Source organism: Schistosoma mansoni (genome assembly GCF_000237925.1).
Source record: "Schistosoma mansoni, WGS project CABG00000000 data, supercontig 0113, strain Puerto Rico, whole genome shotgun sequence".
NCBI lineage: Eukaryota > Metazoa > Platyhelminthes > Trematoda > Strigeidida > Schistosomatidae > Schistosoma > Schistosoma mansoni.
The window spans coordinates 304,132-332,056 of NW_017386033.1; the positions used below are offsets into that span (position 1 = coordinate 304,132).

Here is a 27,925-nt window from a genome sequence, read left to right on the forward strand (position 1 = left end):
AGTCAACTTCTCAAGTTATTAGTATTTAGATCTTAAAGGTCTTAACATTCTCGTATTATTTACTTTCTTGCTACATATATTCTTGTTTTCACGCAAATAGATAGTTTGTTTTACAGCCATCTAGTTCGACAATATATTCCGACATATTACTAAATTAGTGGTGATTGCTGCTTAACGATTTTAATACTGGTATCGGTTGATAAACAGTTGTTTTAACCTATTGAAACTAAATTATTGTTACATTTATTATTTGTAGATGAGAAAGAATCAGGATATCATTATCTTCTCTCTACCTAACTAATAGATTCATTTATAATAAAATAGTATGTGTAATAGTCTAAAGTTAACTGATTACTGACTGACTTGGGATATCCAATTGAAACTGCCAGTTTATAGTAGTCTTCATAATGACAAAAGGACGAAGATATCTACTTGAATATGATTTTCTAAGAACTTGGGATCATACACATCCCAGTCTTTAGTTTGTAGAAAAAAGTGCAAAATTAAATTATCAAGATATAAAGTCCATTGTAGATGTCGAATATGTTAGTGAACAATAATGGAGCTGAAATTCTGATGTACGTTCTCGAAGTAATCGAATACGAGTCGTAATATTATAATAAGAAAAATAAACCAAGTGTGGTCGACTACATGAGAATGTTGTTTTTAAAGTATACGTCACTTTAATGGATAAAGAGTTGTACATGGTTAAGTCAATCAACAGCTGTTCTTTGTAGTTAGACAGAGGTTATATACATTTCAATCAACTAATTCGAATTCATGATCATCGATAATAGTGTGTCCTGTGAACTAAACTAAAGGAAATATTTCTAAATAATTACCACAATTCTGGCCAGATACTTTGAGCACCATAATTCATGTTGATACTTTTTACTTCATCAGTAGTGTGGAAAAAGAAAGTCATTGTGAAACAACCACTAAGTTGTTTTTGTTTCTGTATTATTACTTCCTAACTATATTATTTAAATCTTAGGTTGGTAGTCTTAAAAAAACCTTTCTTCGGTACAAAATACCGATTTGCTCGAGTATATAATAATTTAAGTACCATAAATCAATGAACCGATAGTTTTCAGGTTTATAAATCATCTGCCTATTGATAAATTAGGATCACTTACTCTTTCGTATTTAGATCAACCACTTTAACTAATGTCAAGTCGATATAAGTTACCTTTATCTCTCTTATTTGTATCCATCAATCATAGTATTGACTTTAATAAATTCACCAGTTATCATTTCTTGTCTTCTAAACATTTCAATATCGAAAGTAAGTTACTACACAGTTTAAATCACTGACTTTATTATATATACAAAATGCTATCACGTTGTGAAATTTCCCTGATGAGTCCCCTAATAAAGTGAAATGTAGATCACGGACTTCATTGCTAGCAACAATTCATTTTAAGTAACTTCGAGGCAATGGACACAGGATGCACATATGCAAAAACAGACTGATCAGAATTCAGTCCTATATACCGACGATTAGAGAAAAAAAGGCCTTTACTAATCATAAAATAACACAGAGTATTAACTTAGCTTCAATTAATCAAAGCAACAATTGTTTGTTATGAATTAACAAAGTAAGTACAACCAATTAATGATATTTCTATCATCATAAAACGTTTAATTTTTGCTATTAGCAAATCTTTACAATAAATAAAAATTCAAAAGTAGAATAATTCATGGTGAATACATGAAGTTCCGAAATACAAAAGTTGATTTTAATATCTGAATACCTTCCGTTTAATCCCAGATGCTACCATATAGACCAGTTTTTGTCAAAGTGCTTGATATACTCTAGAGCATACAGTTCATTAAAGAAATTGTTAATTACCTTTCAAAATTCACACAAATACGCCTACCATTTTAGTCAAACGAATAAAATGGACCACATTTACCCTAAACATTCACTAATTTGTAACTTCTTATCTATTACACATTCACAATGATAGTCTATTCCTGAAATTGTGAATAGGTATAATAATAAAAGGAAATGATTAATCACCTTTTTTGTGCATTATTCTTATTTACCAATCTCTTACATATACAAAATGTAAGGAATATTCAAGGCAAGGTTTAAAATAAAACTCATCTCTAATAAGCAATATATATATACATAATCTCTTTATCAAGTTAATCGTTTTGAGAACTCATTTTCCGAAAAAAAGAATAATAAGTAATTATTACAATTATCAACTGTTTCATCATTTCTGTCACTATTTGAACACTTCAAAAAGAATAGACTTAGAAAACAAAAAAAAATAAGAGGTTAAAATAAAACAAACACACATGCACACACACACACTCATAGACAAGCAAAACAAAAAGGAATTAGCTTATCATTTCCATAATCACAATATAGACATTTTTTTTCCATTCAATGTACAATTATTTTGCCGCTTTATCCAATAATAATTAATTTTTTCCACTATATGAATAATAAATTGATGGAAATGATAATAATTGTTATTAGTGAATAAACGGTTACGTCTACATTTTAGTGATAACAGCAATCACAAATAGGAACAGATACACACACACACACACACATACATAATCATTATTACATAAATATACCCCCGAATAATTGAATATATTTTTCTTTATGTACACCTATTAGTTGTCGTTCTCTTTACAAAAGTTTTTCCCTATTCATGTCATTTATTTTCTGATTAAATTATCTATCCTTTTTTTATATTTATTCATCAAGTTAGATGTGTTTGTTATTTCAATGATCAACTTAGTTTATATCTAATTTATTTATAAATAGGAATAAATTCATTTGTCTATGACTATTTTCTTCTTATGAAGAAAAGAAATGATGAATTAAGATAAATTTGTAAGTAAAAATTCATTTTATCTACTACTTATATCATTTTGAAAGTGTTTGTGATTAGAAAAGGAAAAAAATAAAGAATTGATTGTATCAAACATATAACTTATCTCATAATCGACAGGTTTAAAGAATTTTTTTTTCATAATTGTCATATTTGTAAATGGGCAAGGATACTGTCGGAGATTCTAAACAGAAACAGATATTTTCCTCAAGGGGCAGTTCCTGAGCCTTGACCAAAAGGCTTAATCAATAAGGCAGTGATGCAACATCAGATGTTGCATCATGTTAGCTAGTGAATAAAATACTCTCATACGACTTTTGTTTTCTCAGAATCCTAGAGGTCATATGGACCACTGGTTTGGAATCAGGGTTTTTGAACTCCTCTAAGTGAAACCATTGTACCTATCAAAACTGTTAAACCATTGGATGTTCGCTTTGTGTCTTTACAACGTGAACAGCATTCTTACGTTGATAATGAAATGAGTAGGAGATCCTTGGCAGTGGCTATAAAGAAACACTTCGAGGAGAGCAGGTTCACCCCACGCTCGACTGTAAATTCTTCAATAAGATATGAATTTATGTGAACTGATACGTGAGATACTGCTTTCGAGGTGGAACTTTTAAAATGGTTAACATAAGCATTATCTTTAAAGTAACTTTGAGAAGAAAAGAATATTCAGACATAGGATCGTGGATTGGTGACTTCTTTCGTACTGAGTATTAAAAACTATAAAATTACTTCGCGTGATTCTTCGACAATATAAAAGCTCCTTACTTTGTTCTGAGATACTAAATAAAACCAGTGGACATAAATTATATGCCTGATATTCAGGTCTTAATTTAAACGACCAGTGAATGACCTACTAACATGTTACGTCCTCTACCAGATTACGGCCGAATACGATATCTAACTAACGGCACTTGAAAGTGTAAAACAGCACAGTCGCAAATTAAAGGACGAAAGAAGCAGGGGAAGTGATTATTGGGTAAGAATCAAAAGTGTACAGAAAAACATGGGTATTTATAGTTATTAGCATTGGGTATAAAATAATTAAAATTTAGCTAATTTGCAAGGTAGGAGTTATGTTATCGTCCAATCGCAGCACTCTAGAGAGTTCCATCAGGTTCTGATAAGGTGGAGTCTCTTAGGCTCCTTCAGAGCCTTCGTCGTGCTTCTCGAAAACCACCCTAACAAAAAGTTTTATCTTACACTAAAAACAATTAGTTCCTATGATCAAGTTTGGAGAATCCGATAAAAAGACGATGGCTAACAATTAATAAGGACGAAGCATATGTAGGAGAAAAATAGTCATTTAGTGACGACATATTTCGAAATTAAGTTGAATTTTGAAGCACTGGCACCTAGACAACAGTAAATAATTATTTCACCTTTTTTGACGAATTCTCAACAGTAAACAACACTTACAAGTCCTCAATACTGTATTGAATACGATACCATAACTGAATAGATTTATGAAAATCTATACAAAGCCATCTTTTTTTAATTTTTGAAAAAGTAATCATACAGCTAGATGGTTAACTAGTTAATTTATTTAAGTCTAGTGAATTCAGAACTGAAACGAGGAACATTTAACATTTGTTTCATGGTATCCATTATATATGGAAGTACTCACTTGTTATTTTATTTTAGATCTTAAGGCAAAGCATTCTTTTGTACATGTTTTTCTACTTCATCTTTTCAGATCATAATTTAATGTTTATTCTTTCTTATTATGATTCATACTATATTATCTCGATCAGTTTTACTATTCCTCTTGTTAGTTTCATCTATTTGTGTTAATGTGGTATGGTAAATTTAGTTAACAAATGATTATGCCAAGTTTTACGTTGATTATCATTCATTTCATTGAACATAAAATCATAAATATATCATTGGATTTCTGAGAAAGTCTTTGAACAACAACTTTGACAAAAATGACTGTTAAAATTTGATATACATTTGCCTCAATGTTGATTCTTATCATTTTACTTAAAAGTGGATTATTTTCCCATTAACTTTAAGGTAGTAATGTTCTTGTATGGTAAATAATGTAATTAACCTTACATATGCACACACATACACTCACATCTTGATCACGCTTTAATACGAGCACGCATTTGTCTGCGCCTCAATGGACGCAAGAAAACTACACTAAGAAGACCCATTAGAATTGAACTGGAGGACGAGAAAGCCAAATGCAAATTCCAGGAACAACTGAGTTCACATCTAGACAGTTCTGTAAACGAAACTGACCCAGATGCTGCTTAGAAAGACATACGAACAGCTGTGGAAACAGCAGTCACATCTATTAGTAATTTAAACCATAGGGTTCCAAAAAGCGAATGGATTTCTTCCAAGTCTATTTCACTGATGGATTCGCGTAAATTCATCCCATCAGGCTCAGAACACGACGAAGAGCGTAAACAAATCAAATCTAGGTTGACTAAAAGTCTAAGGAACGAACGTGAGCAGTGGTGGGCAACCAAAGCACAAAAGATGGAAAAGGCAGCGGCTGTAGGCAACATCAGGCTAATAAAAGAAGCTGGAATTAATAAGTCAAATGTAAATGAAACGATATCGGAAAAAGACGGAACCTTTATCTGCTCTTAGCCCGGACGTTTAGAACGATGGGCAGAACACTTTAAGGAGCAGTTCAACTGGCCTTCAGCTACTGCACAACTACCCATTATTCCCAGACAGTCTGAATGGAACATTGAAGTAGGTCCCCCGACTCTAACTTAAGTTCAAAAGGCCATAACTAATCTGAAACGAGGAAGAGCAGCTGGTCCAGATGGATTGGCTCCAGAGGTCTTTAAATATGGTGGTCCAATTTTAGCGATTAGGTTGACTAATATTCTGGCTAAAATCTGGGAGTTGGACGTAATCCCATCTGACTGGTCACAATCACTGATTGTCCCAATATATAAGAAGGGGTCAAAATCATCCTGCGATAACCATAGAGGGATTAGTCTGACTAACATAGCATCTAAAATACTAGCCTCAATAATTATCGGGCGCCTAACTAAGACTCGTGAACTGCAAACACGAGAAAATCAGGCTGGCTTCAGACCTAGTCGTGGCTGCATCGACTACATATTCACTACTCGTCAGGTTTTAGAACACAGACATTTTTATCGGCGTCCGACAATGATAGTTTTCCTTGACTTGTAAGCAGCATTTGACTCTGTACACCGAGAGGTTCTGTGGCAGTGTCTGCCATTGAAAGGTGTACCTCAGAAGTACATAAACCTTGTGAAGGCTCTTTACTCGAACACTACCAGTCGAGTGAGAGCTTATGGCGAACTATCATCTGATTTTACAACCTCAAGTGATGTCCGACAAGGTTCTCCACTATCCCCATTTTTGTTTAACTTCATTATAGACCTATTGCTGGAAATAACACTCTCTTCGACTGAATTTTCAGGAATTGATCTCCTACCAGGAAGTCCACTAACCGACTTAGAATACGCAGATGACATAGTCCTTTTTGGAGAAGACGTTGACAAAATGCAGTCTTTTGATAGCACTGAGTAACAATACCAGGATGTTTAAGATGCGTTTCTCCCCCATCTAAATGTAAATTGTTACTGCAGGACTGGCCTGCATCAACACCTGAACTAAGGATAGGGAGTGAAGTAGTCGAACGCGTCGACAACTTCACTTATCTTGGAAGTCTGATCAGCCCTAATGGGTTGGTGTCTGACGAAATCTCAGCACGGATTCAAAAAGCTCGTTTGACTTTTGCCAACTTACGTCACCTATGGCGAAGACGAGATATCCGTCTATCAATTAAGGGACGAGTATACTGAGCAGCAGTTCGCTCTGTTCTACCTTACGGCTGCGAAACATGGCCATTAAGAGTAGAAGATACTCGTAGGTTACTAGTATTTGACTACAGATGCCTTAGAAATGTTGCTCGCATCTGCTGGGATAACCAGGTAAGTAATAGTGAGGTTAGACGCAGGGTATTGGGGAATGATGGTGAATCAGTTGATGAGATCATGAATCTTCATCGACTGAGATGGTTGGGCCACGTGTTACGTATGCCTGAACACCGAATATCACGACGCACAATGCTGACTAGTGTAGGGGATGGTTGGAAGAGAGTAAGGGGTGGCCAAACCAAAACGTGGCATCAGTGCTTGAAGTCACTAACTTCTAGTCTGAGCCATGTTGGCAGACATAGACTACCTGGTTGGTGTCCGCGTGACTAGCGTAACCAATGGTTGGAGACTCTAGGTGACATGGCTCAGAATCGATCACAATGGCGTAGGTGTATACACTCTTTATCTTCCCTTAAACCTTAAGATTAAAATTGCTTCATAACGTTCTTCCTTCCTATACTATATCCTTATATACAACCTTTCTTTTATATACTACCACCACTAAATTAACTATTTCTATGATTCCGGTGTTCATTTTGTTGTGCTAACGAGGTATGGCAACTTGGACCGATGCATATGTGTGCCTGGTCCTACGTTGTAGCTGACTGACTGACACCCACATCTAAATCATGGTCAATTAAGCTGATCATGCAATTTATGACTGAATAATTGAAAACTAAGGGTACAGAAACAATTCTCTGATGGAGATAATACAGAAATTGTTTTGGAGAAAATATTAATGGAGAGAAAAAAAACACAAAACTGCTATCCACTGTAATATATTTTAATTACTAATTCTTTTCATATACATGTTTATATATACAGGTAGGAAAAAATTATTTTAGAAAATTACCATCAACATGGTGTCAAAAATCAAAATTTCAGTGATGGCTGTAAAGAATATAAAATAATGTTCTGATATTAGTCTTTTAATGTTCTGATACTTTTTACGCTCGCCATCTGAAACAGAAATTTAAAAAAGGTAAATTATTGAAGGTAGGGGGAAACAAAAACAAAAACAGAAAATATTCCCCGTTAATTAAGTTAATCAACTGTATGGTGTTTAAGGAGATTAATTTGATTTGATAGTTTACATCACAGACCAACAATAGTTAAAAACAACTATTGAAAAACCATGAACCATTCAACAACTTTTTCATCTTATTATGATACTTGTCAGTAGTGCACATCCATGAGATGTGTCAGTGAATCTAAGACCAGTGGTCTTAAAGTTAAGCGCTTGTTGTCAGATCCGTAGGCCCTGGACTTGACCTTTAGTGTGACAATGAACACGCAGTACAGAGGAGTCTCGTACTAGGACGAAACAGCTGTTCAATGCTTTCCGGTCTTCAGTTAGTGATGTAGACCATAAAATTATAGTAAATGTTTACGCAATTAAAACGAATCTTTTAAAAAGCATAACCACTAACTGATCTCAGTAGTGAAATACTTTAGTTTTATACAAACGATGGCCATTAATAATAATTATTCGGAAACGAGAGGAATTAACGTTTACATAAAATTGGGTCTATGAAAAATACCGCTGATTACTATTTCTATGTGACTGAACGAAATATTTTGAAAAATCTAATCAGGTGTAAGAATTAACGGTCAGAGTGACTCTTTGGGTGCATTTATTTAGAATCGAATGAAGACGATTATCACAACCTTAGTAGAAACAATATGCTTTTAAAGTATATCGCTTTTTAACAGGTTAGTACGATTTCGTGGATGGTTTAACACGATAACAAATAAATAAACTAGACTCATCAATATGAACAGATAATTTAATATAATTTATTTCCCATCTCAGTAACTTAGGTTTCACTAGATTGTACAAATATCAGTAAACAACATATAGCATACAATTGTGAAAATTGTTATCTCAAACATTCTTATTACAGCTTCTGCATCAGTAGGTCTCAACAAACACAACGAAAAAAGCAAGATCATTAAATACTATGCAGTGAACACCAACCCAATCACACTTGATGGGGAAACTCTGGAAGAAGTGGAAACTTCCTTGTACCTGGGAAGCATCATCAATGAGCAAGGAGGATCTGATGCAGACGTAAATGCGAGGATTGGCAAAGCAAGGACAGCATTCCTACACTTGAAAAACATATGGGACTAAAAACAACTGTCAACCAATATCAAAGTAACAATCTTCATTACGAACGTCAAGACAGTCTTACTTTACGGAACCGAAACTTGCAGAACTACTACAACCATTATCAAAAATGTTCAAGTATTTATAAACATTTTTTACACAAGATACTGAATGTCCGTTGGCTGGATACCATCAGCAACAACCTACTGTGGGAGAGAACAGAGCAGCTTTCAGCTGAAGAGGAAATTAGGAAAAGACGTTGGAAGTGGATAGGACATACATTACAGAAATCACCAAACTGCATCACGAAGCGCTAACTTGGAATCCTGAAGGGAAACTGAAAAGAGGAAGGTCGAAGAACACGCTGCGTCGGGAATCGGAAGCAGACATGAAAAGGATTAATAGCAACTGTAAAAGATTGCCCATGACAGAGTTTGATGGAGAATGCTGGTGGGTGGTCTATGCTCCGCTTTGAGGGGTACCAGGCGTAAGCAAGTACATTCTTAATCACTAAGAATGAGATCATATAAAACATAGGGTAGTTAACTTAACTGATGAAGTACATGATACAGCTGAAATTAAAACTTACAAACATTAGGAGATAAAGATAGATACCGATTTCCATAAGGGAAATACAACCACTTTTATTATTTTTGTATGTAAATAAAAAATATGTCTGCTTACTGTTTTTAATGGCGAAAACTATCTTATTTGAAAAAAGTACTGATAATTAAAACTCACAATTTCAATATTCGATCTTTACCGCCTGAAACTACATATTGTCCATCAGGACTCCAGTCTAATGCATAAACTGCATCTGAATGCCCAGGTAAATCATGTAACAAATGACGTTTACGTTGATGTACTAATGACGATGATGAACTGGATCGCTTTTTACCGGCTACATCACTAGCAAATATTTGTTTTTTCTTTTCTTCTTTAGATACTGTAAGAGATTCTTGATTCCAGCGACGAACTTCATTAACAGACCATACTTTCACCGTTGAGTCTTTAGAACAAGATACAACTAGACGACTATCACTTGACCAAGAGACTAGATACACATCTTGAACATGACCAAACATAGTAGCTAAAAATCTAAAATACGATATGATAATACGATAATCATATATTGAAGATAATAATGCATTAAATCAGATCATATGCTCAGTCTATGATAAAAGCTAACTTTACAGGAGAAAATACAGTAGAAAGAAACATGTGATTCAATGTTGAGCGATATGATATTGGCAGAAATACAATCTGCATGTATTTCAATCATCGGAGTATTTACCAAGGACACAACAGAGTAGGACCGCCAATGGATTTGCTTTTCAACGATATTCGATGGCATCATAAACCATTTAGTTTCATGATTTCTAGGATTTTAATCGACGAATCTTGATGAATCAAATTATGCAAACTTAAACAAATCACTCTTCACTCGATATTAAAATGTTATACACTGAATGAGTCTGTGGATCTCCTACCTAGAAGCAGTGTAAGCCAGTCAAAACCAGCTTAGAACAAAGAATGCTTTTCCAACGGTTGAAATTATCGTACCTTATAATCACAAGTTTAGCAGTGGTTTCTAGATAACAATTCTAACTGTAGTACATTTGTGGTAGAATTGGAGGTCTGCTCAGGTATTTATGAGTTTGAGCCTCATTCTAACTACAAAAGTTAAGTATTCCTTATCTACACTCAAATAAATGAGACATCTGGATTATGATTAACATTTCCCAACTTCACACACACTTCAAGATTTTATTTAACAATGATTGTATCAAGAAAAAACTCACTGCCCTGTAAAACCATCCCAAATTTTGACGGAATGATCAAAACTAGCACTAGCAAGAAGACGACCATTCGGAGAAAACTTCACATCGTTCACAACTCCTTGATGACCAGTCATACGGGGAGCAAGAGGTTTTTTATCAATTCCTGGTTGCCATAAAGAAAGTGTATTGTCATCGGATCCTGCAACCAATCTCTCCGGATTAGAACCCTAAATTAAACAGAAATATTAATATATTAGCAAAAATATACCTTTTCCACAGATAGGGATAACAACGTATAATCTCACACTAAGTCACTCAGTATGTAGCAGTATAGATAAATATTAAAATAAACAATGGGAAACCTCATTTAATGAATACTCCCACTCCAGTTAGGAAACGAAATTAGTAAACTGATTTTGCCTGAGCCGATTTAAAAATCCACACCTGTTTATTTTCATCGTTTGAACATTACTTTTAATAACTACAAACATGTAACTTGTGACTGTAGTCGATGGTTTAGATTGCCTAATACACCTTACTTTTAAGACCAATTATAATTTAACAAATTGCAAATGAACAAATGAATGGGAAATTAAGAATACAGAAAAGAGGCCAAGATAAAGAGTAGTGACAATGGTAGTTACAATTGAAAGGCGAAAGATTAAAAATGCATTTGTGGCACAATAACAACTCATTTTGAGCTCTAATAACTATTTAGCCATTGCTTTTTTATTGTTTTACAAACCATAACTAAAAGTACAATGCCTTACATGAGTCGCAATAACAATCATGACATTACTTCAAATCTCAACCTGAAACAAAGTCAAGTAGTTGTGCTACATATAAAGCCCATTTAGCTAGGCTTGTAAACATCTCTTTTAAATTTATCAACCTACAGAAAAATAAACAGATCAAGAGTGGCCAAATGAAAATGGAATTTTCAAAGCTCCTTACGACAAATACGGAAAATGGAAAATTATATGAACAAAAACACCAATATCAACAATTACTCCGGGCATCCAAAATATTGCTTAGAATACACAAAGTATTTCTCTCTTCAAAGGAAGTTACCTTAACTTTTTCATACAGTGACTTTGCTGTTTCAGCCAACTTCAGCTCTGGAAAAGGTCAAAATAAACAAGTGGAAATTTTCATTGTTTTAATCCGAATAAACGAAACATATGTCATATAACAATGCTGATACTTATCAAACAGAGAGGCTAATTAATTACAGTTAGGAACATGTATGACAATAAGTAGTGATTAGTGATATTAGATTAGGACTGTGTATAACTTCAGGTTATTAGATGTTAATCAGAGGATTTCGATTCGTAGAAGATAATAACCCGTTAACAAAAGGCAAAGAGATAGAATTATAAAACTCTGGTAGCTACTCTTCTGATGAATTATTTTGTACGATTCTATAAGGTCTTAAAAGTTCTTCTGTACTACTTCTAAAATAGTTCTAACTGTAAGCTCGATTTCGACTGACCCATTGCTTCTATGTTTTATCGTTCAGAAATTACAACTTTAAACATGACATTCGGGATATTATCAAAAAACAACTTACTTGTGTACCAATCTCGGTAGATAAACTGTAGTAAATTGCGGTCTTGTATTATACTTATATAACCGAAATAATATAAGTGTTTGTAACTATCTAGCTGACCTTCTAGTAATTAAATTAGAGATTTGGTGATATGGGAATTTGAATAGTCTGTCGATCATGCAACGAATATAATAACAGAGTTATTGGATTTATTACTACTAGTGACGTAGAAAACAATACAGCAAAACCTACTTTTGAGAAGTGTCAAACAATGACTAGAACGGTTGTTTAAGGCTTCCGAAAGCTTAATAATCCTAAATGGACAAAATATGAATCGAATAAGACATAATCTTATATAGAAGTACATCGTCTTTAAATTTTCAAAGTTCTCGACAATATAGATGAGTTTTACAGGAAACTTTCCGACCTTCTCCGAAAAGCTAGGCGTTCTGATGTAGTATTAGTGGCTGGTGACTTTAATGCTCAAGTAGGTGAACTAGGCGAAAGGGAAAGACACCTGGGTGGATCTTATGGTGTCGTGGCTAAAGAATAGATAATGGCGACCGTCTGTTGCAGCTATGCTCAAATAACCGCCTGTTTCTTACAAATACCAACTTTAAGCACACGGAAAAACATCTTTTGACATGGCGACCCCCGAATTCGTCCCAACGTTGGACCCAAATACATCACATCGCTATCAGCCACCAATGGAAGGGTATGATAGAAGACTGTCGCTTATTCTGGAGCACATGCTTAGATTCAGATCATGCTCTAGTGCGGGCACGTATCTGTCTGCGTCTTACTGGACGTAGGAAAGACACTGTAGGGAAACCTCTAAGAGTTCTACTTAATGATAGGCAAGCTAAGAATATGATTCAGGAACAACTAGAAAAACAATTAGACAGCCATGTAAGTTGTGCCCACCCCGAGGCAGCGTGGAATGACATTCGAAAAGCTGTAGGAACAGCAGTGGTATCTGCTAGTACGGTAAACCATAAGGTTAGGGAGAAACACTGGATCTCAGAAGCATCTACTGCACTGATAGATGCTCGAAAACTCATCCCATATGGCTCTAAACATAACGAAGAGCGGGGTCAGCTTAAGCGCAAGCTAATAAGAAGCCTACGCAATGATCGTGAACAGTGGTGGGTAGTGAAAGCAAGAGAGATGGAAAAAGCAGCGGCAATAGGCGACAGCAGACAACTGTTTAGACTTGTTAAGGAAACCGGTATTAGGAACCCAACTGTCAGCGAAACTATCTTGGAAAAAGGACATATCATTCATTCTCAATCCAGGAGATTGGATCGATGAGCAGAACACTTTAGGGATCGGTTCAACTGGCCTTCAGCCACACTTCGGTTTCCCACGATCCCTAGTCGTCCTGAATGGAAAGTTAATGTAAATCCTCCAGCTCTTTACGAGGTTGAAAAAGCTATAGGAAATCTGAAGCGAGGGAGAGCAGCAGGCCCTGACAGGTTTACCCCTGAGATTTTTAAGGATGGTGGTCCAGTACTAGCAACGAGATTGACTGGGGTCTTAGGTAGAATCTGGGAACTGGACGTAATTCCATCTGACTGGTCCCAATCACTGATTGCGCCAGTCTATAAGAAAGGACAAAAGTCCTCTTGTGACAGTCACAGAGGAATCAGTTTGACTAATATAGTGTCTAAAATATTAGCTTCAATAATACTTCGACGCTTAACCAAAGCTCGTGAAGAGCAAACTAGAGAAAACCAGGCTGGTTTTCGACCTGAACGTGGTTGTATAGACCAGATATTCTCTCTATGTCAGGTCCTAGAACATAGACACACATTCAGACGTCCCACAATAGTAGTATTTCTTGACCTTAAGGCGGCATTTGACTCCGTTGATCGTGAGGTTCTATGGCAGTGTTTGTCACTGAAAGGAGTACCAAAGAAGTACATTAACCTCATAAAGGCTCTCTACTCGAACACAACTGGTCGAGTTAGAGCTTATGGCGAACTGTCATCAGAATTGATTATCTCAAGTGGTGTTCGTCAGGGCTGTCCACTCTCCCCATTCTTGTTTAACTTTATCGTAGACGTGCTTTTAGAAATAACACGTTCCTCATCCAAATTTAGAGGAGTTGAACTTGTATCAGGAGACTCACCTGTTGACTTAGAATACGCCGATGACATAGTTCTATTTGGTGAAGACACTGACAAAATGCAGAGTCTTCTGACCACTATAAGCAACTATGCAGGCATGTTCGGGATGCGATTCTCTCCCTCGAAATGCAAAATGTTACTTCAGGATTGGGTTGCATCGACACCTGAACTAATGATAGGGAGTGAAGTAGTAGAGCTTGTTGACCGCTTCACTTATCTTAAGAGTCTCATCAGCCCTTGTGGTCTGGTGTGTGACGAAAGCTCAGCACGGATACAGAAGGCTCGTCTAGCTTTCGCCAACTTGCGTCATTTAAGGCGTAAGCGAGTTATCCGTCTAGCAACCAAAGGACGGGTTTACTGTGTAACAGTTTGTTCCGTTCTACTTTATGGCAGTGAAACATGGCCGGTAAGAGTAAATGATATTCGTAGGCTGCTAGTATTCGATCATATGTGTCTTCGAAGCATTGCTCGTATATCCTGGGACCACCGGGTAAGTAATGCAGTTGTTAGGAAACGGGTACTAGGTAAGTATGGCAAATCGATTGATGAAGTAGTGAAACTTCATCAGTTGAGATGGCTGGGACACGTGTTACGTAGACCCAACCACCGACTGCTCCGACGTGCAGTGCTTTATGTTGTAGGAGTAGGTTGGAAGAAAGCTAGGGGCGGCCAGACCAAAACGTGGCATAAATCCATGAAGTGGCTGACCATTGGACTGAGCCATGTTGGTAGGTGTAGACTACCTGATTGGGATCCGCGAGATGATTACAACCGATAGTTAGAGACCTTGAATGATATGGCTAAAAATCGTTTGCAATGGTGAAGGTACATCTACTCTTTGTGTTCTCCCAAATTCTAATCTTATAAATTCTTCATGTCTGCTTCTTTTTCTCCTTCCAAATTTATTTCACTGTATTATACTCCTTCAATAACATCTTCCAACCCTAATCTTTTCGACTACTGCTTATACTATTACTTCTTTTACCACTATGGGATTTGAATCGATAACTGCATCGCTGTGCTAATGTGGTATGGAAACTCGGACTGATGTACGTACGTACGAAGTTCTACGTTGTGACTGACTGATTGATTTCTAACAGAGTACATCACATGTTTGCAAAATCCATCAAGTCAGTGCTAGGGAGCCTTGAGAATTCTTCAGAAAAGTCTTCAAAAGCTTGGAAAAGACTGATAATACTTCATTCAATTAGAGTTATGGGAAAATAATAACTGTGTCATATCCTGACTGGATAATCGTCAATTTTGTAACTAAATCTAGCATGTTTCCAAAAGCTACTAGGATATAAACGTCAAGCATAAACCCAAAAATGTCGTTGTTTTATATATCTAAACTACTTTTCTAATTAGATTTTACCTGCACACTTCCACCTTTTGTCTTCTGTTCAGGACTAAGGAGTAAGTTTCTGAAGAACTAAGAGGTCGTTAACAGTCAGTGTTAAGCATCTAAGTACCAGAAGTATAAGTCAGAACCTTGGGTTAGTAACCAACAACTTATCGTCTTGGTTCATATGTAGTATTTTATCTTTAGGTGTGTTCTAATGTAGAATTCTCAGAGAGTTTCATTTTAATTACACTAAAAATTACAAATCTCAATTTGCATGACAGTGAGAAATACTCCTTAGATTGTTGAAAGTCATAAATTACTTACTAGCCTCTGGATCTTTTGATAATATGGGAACTGTTTTGACCAACTGAGCACAGGCAGGATCAAATGCACCAGTACGTAATACATAATCAGTACTCAAGGCCAAACAATTTACCCAATGTCCATGCAAATTTAGTGTACGACATAACACACCATCTTTAGATCTCCATACACGAATCGTACGGTCTTGACTAGCAGAATAAATTAAATCTGTTCCACCCCAACGTACAGCCACAACTGGTTTATCATGACCAGTAATTGTATGAATCGGTTGGCCAGTATACGTATCCCAAATAACTATTGAACAATCTTGATAAGCAACTGCAAGTTGTCTGCATTCTCCATCTCTAGATAAAAAAAATATTAATGTGAAATAGACTTGCAGAATGGCTCTATGAAGAGATTATTTACAAATATGAAGATATACCTTCGGCTATTTAGTTCAAACAACTGAGGATTGAACTATTCGGTTGAAACTACAAACACTTGCAATTTCACCAACTACATATCATCTTTAAGCATTTCACCATAATCACACGGCAACAACGCTCTAAAAAAATCTATGATAAAATACTAGCTGTTGTGTTGCTGACTTTCGTTCCGTTCTCTAGTCATAGGTGATATCTTAATCCCTAAAACATCTGTGGCGATGAGACTGGTGCAAGAATGGATCCTGTAAAAGTGGAACTATTATCATGTTGGCAGATACGAAAATTACGCCCACCTCCCAACCTAGAACATTTACTTCTGTGGTGCGGGTTACTTATATCCATATAAGTCAGTCAGTCAGCCAACTACAACGTAGGACCAGGCACATATATACATCGGTCCAAGTTGCCATACCTCGTTAGCACAACAAGATGAACACCGGATTCATAGAAACAGTTAATTTAGTGGTGGTAGTATATAACAGCACTCAAGACCACTGTATTCATAATCCACATAAGTAATATATGACGATGGTCAGGCATAGAATGTATTTTAGTAGATCGAGAAGGAAAGAACGGAAACAGAACGCAATTGGTATGAAAATGCATGAACAATGTAATCAGAGTCGATGGACTGATATTTGCAGAAGGAACAGTCAAGATTGAGACAATTGATTGATAGTTTGCAAATTAACCGTTTACTGTATGGTTGTGAGATTTTAGTGAGATATTCTGTAATTTTGTGCTCAAATATATTCGGTTGTCCCCACTCATGTTCTTGTTCACTACACTTCTGCTACTGCACCACAAATTGACAGCATTAAAAACAGTATTGTAGAACTGCACTACGATCATGGTGCTAGTGTTACTTTGGGTATGTGGTTCCGGTGTTATTTTATTACACAAGATGATGTTTGGAAGGTTCGGTTACTACTTCGAAAATCGAGTTCATGTGAGTTTGTCTCTGAACCCACATGACCGCTAATTTTCTGACACCGTCAAGTCATTAAGCCAACAGTTTGGAGATAACTCCTCATTATTCAATACAAGTTATCGATGTTAAAAGATGAATATGAATGAAAATGCTGACTTCCTCAAGCATATGGGCACCGTCAACCGCTTTCGGTTGAAGTCGCTGACTGAAGGTCAGTTTGAAGCCCTCATCCCTATCCACAGTCTCCAATCGCAAAAGTTTAGTGATATTAGAACGCAGTTAGTATGTGGATTGGAATGAGACCCCACACTGACTGTTTGCGATGTTGAAAATGAATATCAACGTTTTATTAACATTCAGTGACACACTACAGTGGTTTAATGTGGTGGTTCCGATTGCACCGAAGTTCATGTAGTCCCAAAACTATCCAAATCTGTCAAATACGAGCCTACTATACCTAGCTCATCATACTCGACCTCAGTTCAACAAACGAAGACTAGTCTTTTGATTCCCTGCTGGCACTGTGGTGCATGACATTATGTACGAACCTGTCCGTTCAAACATCGCTGAATGAAATGTAAATCCATTGGTAACAAAGATGGATTCTGTCAAAGGTGGAAACCAAATCGACCACCACATCGGTCCAAAAGTATTAGAAAGCCTGCTTCCAAATCCTGCACAAATTCGTTGAGCTTATTAGCATCCTGTTAGAGCACAACCCCAAAGGAGAGAAAATTCATTGCTCTTAATACTAATGGGCATTCATTTAGACTACAGATAAATACAGCATAAGACGTTAACATTATCTCTCGGAAATTTCGGATGAAATGGGCAGCCCACGCATTGACCAAACAATACAGAAACCTCGTACCGCATGTAGTATTTATCCGCGTTCGTTGCGTTGTTGACTTGCGCTCCTTTCGCCGATCCTAAGTGGTATCTTAATCCCGCCAACATAGCAGAAGCAACCATTACCGGCCTTATACCCTAATAAACATTTTTTACAGTCACAAAATAATATAAATTGAGGAGCTGTGCGGCGTACTTGACCTGTGATCAGAGCTTATCATGTGTTTAATCAGTGTAACAAAAAGACTTAAATAACACGAAACAAGTAGTGACTTACAGATGCAATGGTCTCCACGATAAAGATCGTATCCACCGTCCTTTAGAACGAGCTGGAGTGGCTGCTAATTGAGGTTTAATCAAAGGATTGGTTGAGCATAAACCCCAATCATTGCCGGCTTCTGTTTGTTGCCACAAGCAAATCATACCACCTTGGCAACCAGATGCCAACCGTACTGCATCTGGAGACCAAGCCAAACAGAGAACAGGAGCTTTGTGCACTTCCGATCCTGTACTAAGAGGTAATTCGGTGTTGAGATCCCAGAAACGAACTGTTTGATCTCCAGAGCCACTAGCTAAACTTCTGAAATGAGATTAAAATGAGGCGTACATTCGTATACTTCTAACAGTGTCGTGAATTATCATTAAGGATATACACGAGAAAATAATCCAATTAGCAAGAATAACAGTCCCTAAGGATTATCTTACATAGTTATTAAATATAAGACCTAAATGAAGGGCGGAAACAGGTCTCAATACGGATGCTTTGTCTCAAATCTAAAAGTAAAAGTAAGAACAGTTAAACACATAGCCAAAGACACGTGTAATTGCTTTCTAACAAAGAAACTAACACAATAACCCTGCCTTCCAGTAACAACTAGTAAGTGCAACTTATTAAACAATTACAGACCGATGTATTTAATTCACAGTTTCGCCTTCGAGTAAGTGTTATTTATAATACCTAGTTCTCCAACCAGTTTTACATGGAAGTGAGACGGAACTTAAAGTAAGATAAATTGCTTCACCTATTAAGCTACCTTCACATTATGATAGTCAGTACATAGTGAGAGCTAAATACTAAACTTAGTGTTTGTAGTCCGAAATTTTCTCCAAACTAATTGGCAGTTTCGAAAATTGCCTTTTAATAAAATCAATCTCTCTATCCTAGGCTTTGTTTAAGGAACAAAAAATAGTATACAAAAGGAAGAGATCCATGTCAATAATTATTTAAACACATAAACATTGGTAAAGAGGGGTACCAAATAAATATGCGCCACACAATAACAATGAAGTTCTGAAGAGGTAGAGAATGTAATGTACGTATAAGAAAAATGAACAACGACGAAAGAAAATTAGTATGTGAGTGAAATAATATTAACATTAATAATAATAACAATAATAATAATCCAGAAAAAGTTCAGTTAGCAAAGATACAACCAGAAAGAATTCTTTTAGTTAAAGAAATTACGTTCACTTTTATGAAGAAATTTTAAAAAAATACAGCAGGATCGCCACTGACTTCTATTCTGAGACATGTCTGATAACGCCTCTAGTCACTGTGTTGCACCACCTCTTGGACAACAACCAGGGAGTCATGAAGGACAAACAGAAGTCAGTCCTATACAGCTTTATTTCATACCACAACACCACAAAGTACACAGACCACCTCTCCGCTTTTTCCAACAAGTCCCATAGTCGGAAAGTGATGCACGACATGGAATTCTACGGGACGACATTCGTAGGATATGTCCAAGCCACCGAAGTCGATGTTTCAAAATGATGACATCAATTGAATTATCGTCGCCGTGCCCGAAAACACAATGCCGAATCCCTACATTACCAACGTGATGTTGCTACTGGATATCAGCAATCATTCGGAGACAACGATGATCAAACATAGAGAGTGGTCTAACATCCTCAACTCGGAGAGGCTAGATCTCATAAGCAATTGCAAAACTTCTCTCAGCGACGCTCTGTAGATCCGACCTTTTACAGCCAGACTAACATCACGAAGGCGCCAAAGATGGCCCAGAATGGCATAAGCCGCTCTGGCTTTCATTATACATGCATCGATCTTATCTCTCACGCCACCACCAGCACTTAAGCAGTTATCCCGACACACGAACTTCTCGACTACTTCTATCTACTTACTACCCAGAGTGAGTGTAGGTTCAGGGTCCTGCTAGTCTTGTAAAAGTACTTTGCACTTGGGAGGTGCGGAGCCTATACCATACCCACGGATGTTAGTTATGTCCATATTTATTTATTTAACACAAACATTGGTACAGGGGGGCACCAGATATATATGTCCATAACTATCCAATCGAATCGTTGCTTAGACGTCAACCACGTCAATCTGGTCTGATGTGTCACTAGACTATCCCTGTTGCATGTGACCTGCCAATTGAACGACATTATTATTCTATTACATTAGTGACTCATAATTTTTATTCATTTCGATAAGACACGCAATACCGGTCGGTATGTTTGTGATTTTCACCAAATGACCATAATTCCTTTAATTATTGTACTTATCGAATTGTTTTTACGTTTAGGAACAGACAAAGTTTAAAGTCAAGTTGTCTTTGTTCTGACTATAGGTTTCGCATAGACTCTGGGTCGCCAGTATGGAGTTTACAATTCTAGTAGAATACCTGTAGGACAAATTAAATCCTACAACGGATACATTGTCAACTGATTAAGTGCGGATTGCATGACTTGGGTATCACCGCACAGCAAGACAATATCATCAGCATACTCAAGGTCAAAAAGTCTTTCTCCAGACAACCGATCCACACCGCCATTACCTATATCTATCAGAGCTCTTTCCAGAACGTCATCGATGGTAAATTTGAAGAGAAGTGGTGAGATTGGGCAACCCTGTCTAATCCCACTGTTTGAATGGAACAATGGAGAGAGGTGGTTGTATGCTCTCACTATATATGAGGTGTTCGTATATTGGGCCTTCAAGATGTTAATAAACTTTTCAGACACTCCCTTCGATAAAAATTCCCAGAGAACAATCCTGTCCAACGAATCGAAGGCAGCCCTAATCTCAAGAAACACTACGATCGTTGGCCTGTGATAAGTATGACGGCGTTCCAACATATGGCGGGGGGTAGAGATATGATCAATACATCCTTGACCAGAACGAAAACCAACCTGCTGCTCGCGAGTCCATCTTTCTTTGGTTTTGAACAATCTAGGAAGTGTGGCGTAAGCCGATAGTCTGGACGCAATCCGAAGTAGACTTATCCCACGATAGTTGTTACAGAAACAACGTGAACCCTTTTTAAAGAAAAGGGCAACTATCAACCATAATATGATGTTGGAACACTCTATAATTGCCAGACTTTCGTAAATAACTCAGTCAGTTCCATAACCAGAAAGTCGCCACCAACTTTCAAAAGGGCTGGAGATAAATCATCTGGGTCCGATGATTTGTGGCGCTTCAAGAGTTGGAGTTGCCTGCGGACTTTCGTCTCGTTCTCTGGATCAGTTGTCACGGGCCATAGAGTGCAGGACAATCTGATCCATTTCTTCGGGGTAGCAAACCAGTTGAACTGCCCTTCAAAGAACTCTGCCCATCGTCCAAGACGTCGGTAGATGTTAGTGACCGGCATCTCGTCATCCTCATAGATTGTTTCGCTCACACCAGACTTCTTGCTGTCAGTGATTCGGATGAGCTGAAACAGCTTACGGTAGTCACCAGATGTTGCTGCTGCTTCCAACTCATCGGCACACCCCGATCACCAGCCTTCTCGGTCCTTACGCAAGCTTTGTCCAATCTCATTGCGCAGCAGTCTTCATTTGTGGTCAAACTTGTGGTTACCCGGAGTAGAGCGAAGTGCTCCAACAAGTTGTATGGAACCTGAAGAAACTCAATGCTTATAGGAGAGACGTTTCATGAGGCCGCAAGCGACTTTACTCGCCATTTTCATGGCGTCATGCACTTACAACCAGTGTTCATCCATACTTTTCGGTGGGTTGGCAGAGAACCTTGAATCTAGCTCAGTTTGATATTTAGTTGCAACAGAAGCTGAAAACAATTTTCTGACATTGACCCCTTTAGGATGATGAGTCTGTTGGTTACTGAAACGTAAGGTAAGATTAGCGCAAACAAGAGCATGATCAGAGACGGTCTTGTACATAGCCACGCCAGCAGCAGCTGATAGCGATGTGGTCAATCTGAGTCCAGGGTTGAAATACAGAGAGAGGACGTCAGGCGACACATCAGCGACAACTATTCCGGTAGTTAGTGCTAGTTAGAAACAGGTTGTAGTCTACACACAGTTGCAGATGTTCCCCGTTATCTGACTCGCGACCACCCAAACGACTCTCTTCTGTGCCTAGACGCCCGACCTGAGCATTCAAGTCTCCGGCTAGTACAACAATATCTGTCGAACATACTTTCTGTAGAAGAACAGTTAACTGGTGGTAAAATTCATCCTTGATCGTATCCAGGCTGCAATCTGTCGGAACGTAGGCGAAGATGGAGAAAAGACATTGTTTCTCACACCGATTTCTTCTCACTTTGATGGCACTTTTTAATCCAACAGCACATAATCGACTATTAATGGAGATCCAATCGACCAGTGCTGCCTCAGTTCTAGTGTTCAGTGCGACAACTCGAGCAAAACCTGAGGGAGATGTCACAGGGTCCCCAGGCAACCACAGGTGAAACAAGATTTCGGAAGCTACAGACGGAGAGCGAATTTGTAGTACATCACTAGAGTCTTGGATACGAGTCTCAAATAGACAACAGACATCAATATTAAAACTTTTTTAGGACATAGCCAACCCTTTCCGTTGTTCGATCTGCATTAGTGTGCGAACATTGAAGGAGGACAGTTTGAATGGCATGCGTGGTTTCAGAAATACTGGTTCAGTATTCGTAGTCTGTGGTGGTATTTAACTTCTGACTGGTCAGTGACTTGAGACCACTGAAATAGGACAAGGTTTCCACCATAGACGAACTAGCGTATAAGTTGAAAAATAAAATACGCAAAGTGAGAATAAAGGGGAGTACATAGGCGACATAGTACGAAAAAAATAACAACGAATGATATCAAATAATTGTGAATGTAATTTGTCTGAATGAGCGTTGAAGCAAGAGTAATTTTTCCAGTAGTAATTATCGTTGATTTGTGTGAGGGCTTGAATACTGCCCAAGCGCCCAAACTGGAGTAGGTGGTTTTCTTAGAGAGCCAATCCCCAAGGCTTTGACCTAAAGTTCTAATTCACAAGGTAGTGGAGATGTAATCCCATGGTAGCAGGTGACCAACGATAGGTTTATACGCCATTTGTTCCCTCAGGATTCTGGAGCCCTTGTTCACCATTGGTTTAGAATCAGGGTTTCCCAACTCTCTTACGTGGATCCTCCGTATCCACTAACTCGGTTTAAGTGTCGGACATTCGCTTTTCGTCCTCCCCTTTTCGTGAACAACACCGTTGCAAGAAAGTGGTGAGTAGGATTACCATGTCAGCGTCCATATGAGATCATTTTGAGAGAGAGGACTCTCACCACCCTCGGCCGTACCAAGACATTTCCGGACAACAAACTGGGAATAGTGACAATTTAATGAGTTAGCTGAAACCTTATGATAAACGGAATACATAGATAAAGTAATCTGGTCGCTCATTGGTTGTACAACAATAGTATTCATAATAATAATCCGTATATTGGCTCTGGGAGTTACCACTCTAATCTTCCAGACGTACCAAGTTTCCTATCTTACTTCTTAATGTAGTGAACAGAACATTGGTTGGGACAACCGGATGTATTTAAGCAAAAATTACAGACTATCTCACTAAATCTTGATAACCATACAATGAACAGTTAATTTGCAAATTAACAACCAATTGTCTCAATCTTCACTGTTTCTTCTGTAAATATCAGTTCATCTTCTCTAATTCCATTGTTTATGCATTTTTCTACCGATTGCGCTTCATTTCAGTTCTTCCCTCATCGGTCTTCTGCCAAAATACATTCTATGTCTGACCATCGCCATATACTACTTATATGGATATAAGTAGACCACACCACATTAACATTTAGACATATAAAAGGAATATCTCACCTATATATTACAAATTAAGACATCGAGTGCAAAGTTAACTACAGAGATTATAGATAGAAAGGTTTGTCTTAGGACAAGCCAGAAATAGATCACTAAAAACGTTAATAATATTGACAAAATTTTCAATTACCTTCCGTCTGGTGAAAATTGCGCAACCAGAACTGCACCCTTATGACCTGGTATACTACTTGAACAACGAGTAACTGGGCGAACTCGAAAAACAGCTTGAGCTTGATATGTGACTTTGACTACAGCCTCAAGACCAGTTGATCCAAATTTCGGTAACGAAGGATCAGTGCCTTTGGATCGTGCTTGAATTAAAGCTGTTTTTAAATCATCCAAGATTTGAACATCGCCCACAAAAAAGTCATACGTCAAAGAATGTGCATCTTCCTTTGAATTAGAAAATTTTCTTTTTTAGGTAACAAGACTTAGGCATAGTTAAATATACAAGCATACTGATGAAATATTATTAAGCAACAGAAGGTGAGATTAAACAGTTACTTTTATCTCAAGAAATAGTCTTCGAGAATGTAGGGTCCTTGCAATTTCAAAAGTGAAAGTGATCACTGATGGCAATGAGAGGGTTATAAACTATATTTCTAGCTTGTATTTAATACGGTTCCATGTCAAAACCAGGCTTATCCCAATCAATATTTATTTCAAACACCATCAACTGATTAACCTTCCATGAAATTTTGTAAATAACTAAAAGGCTTAAACATCCTATTATACGACGCCAAACTACTGAAAACCTAGTCGAAAACGCTAATGGTTTATTTTGAAATGTTTTCACGCTATCACATTAAGCGACATAAGATTATTGCTCTCTATTTATGACGATAGTTGGTCATCTAACATTCTGCATTCAAACTTTAGTTTTTATTTAAATCTTATTCACTTTTACTTAAACAGTCGGACATACGCAACGTAGAATATAGTACATGTTTGCATCGTCTCAAATTGCCAGAGCACAGAGAGATGAAATGGCCAGGACAAATTTCAGATCAATAGAGACAGTAACAGTACTAATTGTAACAGGAGAGACTAGATACGACTCAAAAAGAAAAATTCGTGGAATAAAAAAATCTGTAAGACAATTTCAAAATTTAGGGGCTAAAGGAAGATAAATAGTGAATGAACCTGTTATATCTCTACTTTTTAATTTAATGCATATAACAAAGTTACTTCACTCCATACGGTATACTAGATAGGAGACAGTGCCCTGTGAGACACAACAGGTCAAGGTAGACGACACAATTATCATGACCCTATTTTAAGTATTTTTGGAATTAGTTTGGACAATTCAACTTTATTCCTTCCATTAGGGACTTGAATTTAGCTATATCTGCAGAAGTTCGGAAGCCTATGTAACAAACCAATAGTCACACGGTATTAAGTCCCACAGAACTCCATGGAGCCCAAACTGGATAACAAGTTTCTCTATTGTATAATTTTGCTATGTTTGGAAATATAGTATGCAGTGGAAACCCTAACGGAGCGATTTGGAAATTCAGCACTGACTTCTGAGCAAGATCTTCTGGAGATTCACATTAACAGTGATGCCTGCAACAAGTACTAAGAATTTGGATCGACAGTAAAAATAGGTTGCAATATTGGCTACAATAAGAATGGAATAAAAGAAGCACAAATCCATAGTTAGTAAAAAATTACAAAACAAATGAAATGTGGCTAGCAGTGGAATCCAGAATGTATGTTTTATACTATTTGGGACTTATCGGTCGGATTTACATGCATCCCATGGTCGATGATTACTCCGGGACTCGAATCTAGTACCGTTCGCCTCAAACATCACGTTATCCACTTAGCTACTGAGTCCAGATAGTCAGTCACTCGTGTAACGGGTATGAGTTTTAAATGGATCGGGTTATCCTGTTATTGATGACTTTACTGAAATTCATTCAGTCTTGATCGACATATATGGATCATGTGTGGATTACCGTAATATAACCATTTGGATTTACTACAAATTCATTCGCTGAGATTTTACAAATATATTGTTCCTATTTAATGTCTTACATCAACTCGGCGCTCAAATACTGTGAAACTATTCGCTCTAATTTAGACGAGTTCTTATACATTATGACAATCGTTATTTGGATGTACCGAATAGGACGAAACACACATCCTATATTTCACTGCTAGCCACATTCCATATATCCTACACTAACTTGTATCATGATGCATATATCGAGGCCATTCGCGAAACATGCACATATGCCAATCAAGACTGGTCGAATTTCACTCAAAATATCAACGAGATAATCCAATCAACTTCATTGTTAACACACTTTGATCCAAGTTAGTTGGAGTAGTCTTCCTCGTTCACAGCATGAGACTTATGAAAAACGACTCAAAACCGATTACTTCGCAGATCTATTCCTTTTTTTATAGATCATGAAAATTTTGTTATCACCTTAAATTATCCTTCGAACATTTCTTTAATTTTATCCTCGATGTATGTGTGACAAATTAAGCGAATCCAATACTGTGCAAAACTTAAAATCAATTAGTCTAATTGCCTTTATAAAAAAACACATAAATATTGGTACAAGGAAGCACCAGCTACATATGCGCCACACAAATCTCATTTGGTTTGTGTGAGGGCTGTGATACTGCCCGGGTGCCCGAACTGAAGCAGGTGGTTTTCTTAGGGGGCCACGCCCGGAGTCTTTGATCTAAAGGTCTGATCCACAAGGCAGTGGAGCATCGTGAGGAGATGCAGTCCCATGGTAGCCGGTGACCAACGATTGATTCATACGCCATTTGTTCCTTCAGGATACTGGAGTCCATGTGCACTATTGGTTTGGAATCAGGGTTTTCCAACTTCCCTAGATGGACTCACCACATCCACCTACCCGGTTAAAGCTGCTGACATTCGCTTTTCGTCCTCTCAATTTCGTAAACAACACCCCCGCCACGAGAATGCTTTATCTGGTACAAACTTGTTGGGCGGGCAACAAGTTATGACAATTGGCGTTCACAGGATATAACAAAACTAATTGTTTTGATTTGGATATGAAATACTCGCAACGGTATAGAAATCAACTAGTAGGTAATTAAATCCCTCTGTTGATGTTGTTTACTATTTCAATTTTGATAAACTGACATGAATCTTTCGGACTGGGCTGAAGTGTCTGTGAGTATAAACAAGCTTTAGTTAACAAATAATAGTGAAGGTAGTAAGAATAGTTTTCTCACTCTTTGAAGAAGATCACTTAATAAATCTGTGAGTTTGCTTCTGTCAACATCTAAGGGAATCCATATTGGCGTCCCAACTTCGTTGCCATCACTATCTGTTAGTTGTATAAACGAAGATTCCTTTGACTGGTCACTAGTTTCGACGGTGTTAACAGTAGAATCGATAGGCATCAAGTGGTTGAGAGCATTTTCCACTCCAGGAAATGGTAACTGGATGCTAGTATAGCTAATTCAAATTTATGGGAAGAAACGGTTATTTAAAACACTGAAAAATTTTCATTAGCAATGCTTTTGTGTGCAATGTTTACCAATAATAAAGCATTAATATATTACGACATTCAGAATACAAACTTTATGAACTACACTCAACATTAAAGTTTCGGATAGGTAAAATCAGATGAAATTATATTAGATGCCGCTGAGGTATAATATATATCACCT

The 27,925-nt window shown here is 37.2% G+C and overlaps 2 protein-coding genes across 2 annotated transcripts; both read right to left on the minus strand.

Moving 5' to 3' along the window:
* Window positions 1-759: 759 nt before the first annotated feature.
* Smp_000610 (hypothetical protein) lies at window positions 760-9,474 on the minus strand (the record flags this gene model as incomplete). The annotated part of the gene is made up of 3 exons (XM_018790393.1): window positions 760-810; window positions 7,593-7,699; window positions 9,465-9,474. The coding sequence occupies 3 exons, from the start codon at window positions 9,472-9,474 to the stop codon at window positions 760-762; spliced, it is 168 nt and encodes a 55-aa protein (XP_018646305.1).
* Window positions 9,475-9,586: 112 nt separating this feature from the next.
* On the minus strand, window positions 9,587-27,655 carry Smp_000600 (notchless homolog 1; the record flags this gene model as incomplete). Its single annotated transcript, XM_018790394.1, has 7 exons — window positions 9,587-9,947; window positions 10,652-10,857; window positions 11,702-11,748; window positions 15,978-16,321; window positions 18,463-18,765; window positions 24,393-24,655; window positions 27,485-27,655. 7 exons carry the CDS (start codon window positions 27,653-27,655, stop codon window positions 9,587-9,589), a joined length of 1,695 nt encoding a protein of 564 aa, XP_018646306.1.
* Between the last annotated feature and the right edge of the window lie 270 nt (window positions 27,656-27,925).